The sequence below is a fragment of the Condylura cristata genome, unplaced genomic scaffold (genome assembly GCF_000260355.1).
Source record: "Condylura cristata isolate star-nosed mole 26May11 unplaced genomic scaffold, ConCri1.0 scaffold00008, whole genome shotgun sequence".
In the NCBI taxonomy this organism is placed as follows: Eukaryota; Metazoa; Chordata; class Mammalia; order Eulipotyphla; family Talpidae; genus Condylura; species Condylura cristata.
Window position 1 is genome coordinate 12,077,982 of NW_004567109.1, and position 7,353 is coordinate 12,085,334.

Below are 7,353 nucleotides of genomic sequence, written 5' to 3' on the forward strand. Positions count from 1 at the left end.
TCACACGGGAGCATTTATGAGAGCATGTCGCAGGCCGAGTGTTGCGCAAAAGTCCTTTCTACCCAGCCTCTCGTTGGAGCCTCAAAATAACTCAGGGAGGGAGGGATCATGATTTCCTCTGTCTTGAAGCTGAGCGACAGAGACTCAGAGAGGTTAAGTTCCTTGGCCGAAAGCCCCCAGACAGTGAGGGCACAGGCTGGACCCGGGAAGTTATCAATCAGGCCCATGACAGAGGTATTGTTATCAATAACCATTTCCAGCTACTGGAATTTTTATAAAGCTGTGCTGATCGATGAAGAGATAAACACAGAGTATCAGTGGTGCATCAAACCCTGCTTTTAACCCCACAGCTACCCCATCTGCAAGTTTCCTCACTTATTCATTTTTCCTGTTTATTCATGAAAATGTGAAATTTGTAACAAACGTAACGGAACCCAACATCAACTCTTAGCAAATGTTTTCCCAATCTTCCCTCCCTTCTGTATCCCCCTTGTGTTTTCTGAAATATCTCAAAGCCAATCTTAGACATCAAGTCATTTCACCCATAAATATTTCAGTGAGCATTTCTGACCCATAAGGACTTCTTGCACATAATCAACAGGCCATTATCATACCTAATCAAAATAACAAGAATTTCTTGAGATCTAATTTCCAAACTGTTTTTCAGAGGTCACTATTTGTCCTAAGTGACTTTTTTACAGCTAATTTGTCCAAATCAGACCCAAATAAGGCCTTGCACATGGGATTTTGTGTTTTGTCTCTTCCTTTAATGGACAGTCACGACCTTTCCTCTCACCCTTGCTGCCATTGATTTGACAGAGAATGAAGCTGGGTTTGGCAATTCTCATTTTGACATGTCAGGACCTGAAGCTACATGACTGGCGGAATGTCACCCAGCTAAAGACACACTTTACATTTGGGGGTGCTTCAAACTCTGTGTTAGTAATGGGAGGAGCCTTGGTGCCTGAGAGGATCCCAACTGGGTAGGGGCGGGCCAAGCAGCCCAGAGAAAGGGACTGGCAAGAAAAAGGGGAGGTGGAAGGTAATAGTCATAATCCTTGAGTCTGGTTGATTCGTTACTTGCAAGTGGCCCGACATCCACTAGGAGCTTCCTGACACCATTTCATTCAATCCTCACAGCAACTATGAATATATCCTCTTTATCCCCATTTTACAGATGAGGAAACTGAGGAACATATTGGCATATGAAGTTGACTCAGGTCCCATGGCTAGTGCAGGCTGAGCTGGAAAGCCTTATTTAACCCCAAGTTTGTGTTCTTTTGTGTGTGTGTGTGTGTGTGTGTGTGTTTTAAAAAAGATTTATTTATTTATGCACACAAGAGCTGGGGTACAAGTTAGAGATGAGGGGAGTAAGAGCATTCCCCAGAGACAGAGTTGGGAGCAAAAGAGGCAGATGTACTGAAACACACTGCTGAGGGGAGCAGTGGGTGGGGCAGGAGAGGTCTGCTGTGTCCTGTGGGTCAGCTCCCTGGCCGGGATCAAACTGCTGCAGTGGCTGGTGACTGCTTCTCAGTGCTGGAACTTGAACCCCTTGCTCCACTGGGGACGGCCACATGTTCTTTCTGATTGTCACTAGAGCAGGGACTTTCAGAAACCTGAGATTTTGAGGCCTCTTGGCTACAGGAGACAACCCTGGCCTGGTGCCTGGACACCTGGGCTCCACCTTCAGCTCTGCCAGGGACAAGAAATGTGGTACCCGGCAGCTACGCCCTCCTTCCTTCGGCTTCTTCATCTGCCAAATGGAGCAACAGTTAAGGATGACCCCCTGGGGACCTGCTCCCTCCCCAGTGGCTCAGTTCTTGAAGGTGTTCTTACCCCCAAGTGACGCAGGCCTGGGCCGTGAAGCTGGAGAGAAAGTCATCCATCCTCTTCTCCCCTTTCATTTGTGCAAAACTCTGTCTTGTTTAAATTCCTCCTTGGCACATCACAGGCAGATCCCTCCTCGTGAGAGTGCTGTTCTCCCCACGCCTTCCCTGGGCAGGGTTAGGGAGTGGAGGGTTAGCCCTGTCTGTTCCTCTGGACTTCCCCTCAGCCTCTGTGGTGCCTGGAACACCCTCAGGGTGGGAGGGAGGCTGGGGACTGTTTTTCATACAGTTTGAGCCCTCGATCATGTGCTTCAGTATCATCCTCATCAAAAAAAAATCATCCTGAATCACAAGACCAGACCAGTGTGTCATTTGATCTAGAGACTCAACCAGAGCAGCTGGCACAGGCAAATCTGTGGGGTCCGGGGCACGACGCGGTGCCCCAATGCCAGGGCGAGCCCACTGGGCCTGGCTCACAAGCCATGGAAGCAGTGTAAAGTATCCTGGGGCCTCACGGCTCAGAGGTGGGTCCTCTGTCTGGGCCGACAATTGCTGTGGACAATCACGGGGCTCTGGGGAGTGGGTGGCTTTCAGAAAAAGGGACTCTATCTTGAAGATTCTGGTGGGAAAAAACACTGAAGTACTTTATAAATTGTGATACTCTTCCTGTTAGAAACTGAGCACAACACACAGGCTTCTGTCCACTGGTGGATCTGAGTCCGCGTTTAGGCCTCTCCACATACCACCTCTGTTACCTTGGCCAGTGGACTTTCATCTCTGCTTCTCGGTTTCCTCATCTGTAACTGAGGGTTGGTAGAGGGCTGATCTTGCTAGGCCTTTCTAGCTCTGAAAGTCTAGGGTTCTGGGCACCTGTCTGCCCCAACACTCTCTGCCTTATGAAAGTGAGTGGCAGGGCAGTGGAAGTGCATTTGACCCAACACATGACATGTGACAGATCCTCAACAAACGCTATCATTAATATTTTCACCATCAAAGGGGAATAACACTAGTTGGCGTGAGTGGCTAGCTCCCTGTGGCCTGTGTGGTACCTCTTGCTGCAAAACAGGTCTTTCTCAAACACTGCAGCTGCAAACAGTAATGAACATTTATTATCTTACATGATTTATAAGGGTCAGAAATTCAAGAGCAGCTAAGTTCTGGCTCAGTGTCTCTTGAGAGACTGTAGCTGAGACATTGGCCAGGGCTGCAGCTCCATATATCTGGAGGCTCAGTGGGAGCTGTAATTCCGAGGTACCTCACAGCCACTTGGTTGGCAGGTGGGTGGGAAGCCCCCCAATCTCTTGGCTCATGGACCCCTTGAGATCCTATAGCATGGTGGAGGGGTTCCCCAGAGTGATGACCCTAAAGAGCAAGCTAGAAAGGGCAATGTCTTTTATGATCTAGCCTCGGATATCTCACATTTTCATTTCCACTATATTCTTTTTTTAAAAAAAGATTTATTTAGGGCCCTCCCTGGTGGCACAGCGGGTTAAAGCACAGCACAAAGAAGCTTAAACCACTTCCGCATGAGTTCGATCCCCGCCTGCCCGGAGGAGATCCACATGGTGAGGCAGACCTCTCCTGACCCGCCAGCTGCTCCCCTCAGCAGTGTGCTTCATCGATCTGCCTGTTCTGTACCCCACTCTGTCTCTGGTGAATCCTTTCACCCTCCGCATCTCTGGCCTGTACCCCAGTTCTGTACGCATTAATAAATAACTCTTTAAAAAAAGATTTATTTATTTATGCATACAGAACTAGGGTACAAACCAGAAGTGTAGTGGGTGAGAGGATTCACCAGAGACAGAGTGGGAAGCAGAATAGGCAGATGTACTGAAATACACTGCTGAGGGGAGCAGCGGGCAGGTCAGGAGAGGTCTGCCACACCATGTTGGTCAGCTCCCGGGTGGGGGACCTAACTCGTGCTGCAGTGGCTTCGGAGAGCCTCATAATATGGTGCCTTAACCCATTGCACCATCAGGGAGAGCCCCATTTTCACTATATTCTATGGGGCACTCAGACCAACCTCCACTCAGTGTGGGAGGGAACAGATAAGGACATGAATAGCAGGAGAACATTATTGAGGAGTCTCTTGAAGGCTGCCTATCACAGGCTGTTCTAAGCATTTAAGAATTATCAATTTCTTTACTAACACATGAGGTCCATTCTGTTATCATCCCCATTTTACAGATGAGGAAACTGAGTTGCAGAGAGATTAAGCAATTTGCCTAAAGTTACACTGCCAGGAAGTGGTCCAGGACACTGTTGTGGGCTGAATGTGTCTCCCCAAAATCCATATGTTAAAGACCTAAACCCAGTGTGATTGTATTTAGAGACGGGTCCCTTGTGAAATAATTAGGGTCATGAGTTGGGGCCCTGGTAAATGGTACCGGGACCCTTAGTGACACAAGAGAAACTACCTTTTCTCTCTCTTCTCACACATGCAGAGAAAAGACCATGTGTGTACACCTGGCAGATGGCAGCCACTTAGAAACCAAAAGAAAAGCTCTTAGAATGAAACTTACCAGGGCAGCATCCTGGTCATGGGCTTCCCAGTCTTCAGCACTGGGGGAAATACATTTCCATTGCATTGTGTTGTTTTGTCTCCACAGTCCAAGCTTACTAGGACAGGCCTTGAACTCAAAGAATTAAGAATTTGAACTTAAGAGAGGTGGGTTGCTTAGCCCTCCCTCTTAAACTTCCCCTCCCTTAACTGCCCCATTATCACTGACCCTGGCTCCCTGCATCTGCCTGGTGCCTGAAAGTAGGGAGAGACCCTCATTGACTCTGTTCCCAGTAGTCTTGGGAACACTGGAAAAAGGGACTAAAGAAAGCCTCATGGCAACTCTGGGCCCAGGGGGCTCTGTGCTGACCCAGATACCTGGTACCTGCACAAGACAGTCTTGGGGTGGGCTAGCTGCCCACCCCACCTGGCTTGCTACTTCCCACCCCCGCCAGTAAACTGGGGTTTGCCACACACACACCCTTGGGATGATCCAGATCATAAACAGTGAGCAGAAGGAAAACAAACTATATTTAAACCTGCAGTTGCTCCATAACCAAAGCTAAAGACAAGTGGCTTGGACAAACAGTAGGAACATAAACAAAGACCAAATGTACATTCCCATAATCCTTTCAAGTTTTAAAACAAGCAAAGAAAACAAAAGCAATAAAGGCCAATGCCCCCTTCCCTAAAGCACAAGCAACCAAACCAAAACAGTTATCATCCCTAGTTAGAAAAAAAAACCTCATTATAAATAACCAGAATTGTTGCGACCCGCAAGCTACCGGCCATGCACTGGCTCCATCCCTCCAAGTGCAATGGGCCGGAACGCCCCTCGGGTGCAAGGGCAAGGAGTCAGGCTTCACGCAGGAGGCTAATCCAAGCCTGGGGAGAGTGGCCAGCATCCATTGCGATCAATGCTCGAGTGATGGCCGCCTTGTCCCGCCGGTGCGCACGCACGGTTCGAAACCAAAGAAATACTAGTAGCAGTAGGCCTGCCACAAGAACTGCAGCAAACATGCCAACACCAACCCACTCCTTGAAAAAGGAAAAAGAGGACCAAAGCCAATCCGTAAACTGGCGCACAGTCACCACTTCAGCCTTGGTCATGTTAAGAGCAACAATTTGTGCAGTAAAGTTATTTTGCAAGCATTCAAATTCCCTCGTCCAATTACCAGCGAGGAGGGAACTCAAGCGGCGCGACTCATTCAATGAAGCATAATAGGGAGTTACACACATATGTGGGGTCTTAGCGACACAGCTAAGGCTAACAATATCAAATAAAGTCAGAACATTACTTTCCATTGATTTTAAATCAATGCGCTTATTTAAAAGTAAGATGCCAGAGGTGAGATGACGATTAAGGCGCTCTTGAGTTTGTAGCGAAGAGGAAGTCTTTTGGATGACCTCGTTAACCACGGCTACCGTTTGAACAGAGGTCTGCATCGCAACCGCAGCGGCGGCAGCCGCACCAATGGACGCAGCTATGGCCGCCACCAGAGCCGCGGTAAGTCCAAAATCGCACCTTGATCGGATCAAGGCGGTGACAGGGAAATCCTGTGGGTTAGCTTGCACTGGCAAAGGAACAAATGTTGGTAGGCGCAGACTAAGAGCATATGTATGTGTCTTTCGCCAACACTGGGATAACAAGCAATTTGTCGTTGTGCAGTCAATAGAAGATTCTGAAGACGCATTAAAAAGCAGAAAAAGAAAAGGGGGGTCGACACAAACAACCCCTCCAGGAGAAGTGAAATTATCCTTCAACCGATGTGTGTGCAAGGTGAGTTTTTTTGAAGTCGTGTTAAGACACCCCGTAACATTAGACAAATGGATAGTCGAGGGCTGCAGATGAATGAAGGGGGAGAGGTCACAAGTCGCACCCTTGACATTTTGAAGAACCCAAGCCGACAGCGGATGGTCGGCGATCAATCGTTTTTCCTTCCAGCGGCCGAATCGGCTGGGCCAGAGGGCCCAACCATCCTTTTGGGCGGGCCTGCGTGTATCCCTGCAATCAGCAAACTCGGGAGGAAAGGTCAACACCGTCTTTCTGCAAGCTGTTAAAGGGTAGGACCTGTTGAAGGTCCAGTTTTCGCTGGTGGAAATGAGGTTGGGAGTGATCGCAGAGACGTTGACCAAAAAGGTGGTAACATTGACAGCATCCGATGTCCCATTTGCAGAACCGGATCCTTGAGTTTTGCCCGCGGCTGCCTGTGTCAGGGCTGAAACAAGCACTGAAGCGGAAAGTCCAGGGTCTAGATGCAAGAGTGGGTCAGCGAATACAGAGAGATTGGTGGCGGAAAGCAGGATGCAGTCAGTGGCATTGAGAGCAACCGAGAAGCACAAGGTCCCGGCCAGGCTGAATCTAGAAGCATTAAATTTTTCTTCTTGGATACTGGTCGGCTTAGGGTTGCAAGGGGTGCCATAGGTGCAAGAAGTAGCATAAAATTGAGGCAAAACCAGGGACTCGTTATGCACAGGAAAAGGAGTGGGCCACGTACGAGTGATGGCCCAGAAATAGTTATCGAGGCTAGCTGAGGGGACTATTATCAGCATCCGCAGGAGCAGGAATGTTCTCGCGACCTTCAGCATCGTCCCCGTCTGGGATTCTCGCCACTTCTCTCGTCAGCCGTGTAGGGAGCCAAATCGGGTCCGGTCGATCCTGTGGGAAAACACAAACAGCCCCTCTGGACCTTTGGAGTACTGGGTCCGGGCCATACCACTTATTGTCAAGAACATCTTTCCACATCACCAGGTGTTTTGATACAGGAGGAGGGGAAGAATGTCGGTCTGCTGCTGAGCGACCATCAGCATCCAATTGCAGAAAATTTAAAGTATAAAGGGCTAAAGCCAGCCTATCACGAGGTGACGCATGGCTAGCCATCCCCCCTTTTTGTTTTTGAAGGAGGGCTTTCAGGGTGCGGTTGGCTCTTTCAACAACGGCCTGGCCCTGGGGGTTGTACGGGAGTCCTGTCTTATGAGATATTTGGAAACGGGAGCAGAAGTCCTTAAACCCGGAAGAACTATAAG

The 7,353-nt window shown here is 49.0% G+C and overlaps 1 protein-coding gene across 2 annotated transcripts in view; it reads right to left on the reverse strand.

The window, feature by feature from the left end:
* Window positions 1–4,854: 4,854 nt before the first annotated feature.
* LOC105853409 overlaps window positions 4,855–7,353 on the reverse strand; it is a 4,257-nt gene continuing 1,758 nt past the window's right edge. For both annotated transcript variants that reach the window (XM_012722669.1, XM_012722668.1), the window contains exon 2: window positions 4,855–6,985. In XM_012722669.1, the coding sequence (XP_012578123.1) occupies window positions 5,182–6,915 (1,734 nt within the window). In that variant the 5' untranslated portion in view covers window positions 6,916–6,985 and the 3' untranslated portion in view covers window positions 4,855–5,181. The remainder of the gene's footprint in view (window positions 6,986–7,353) is intronic.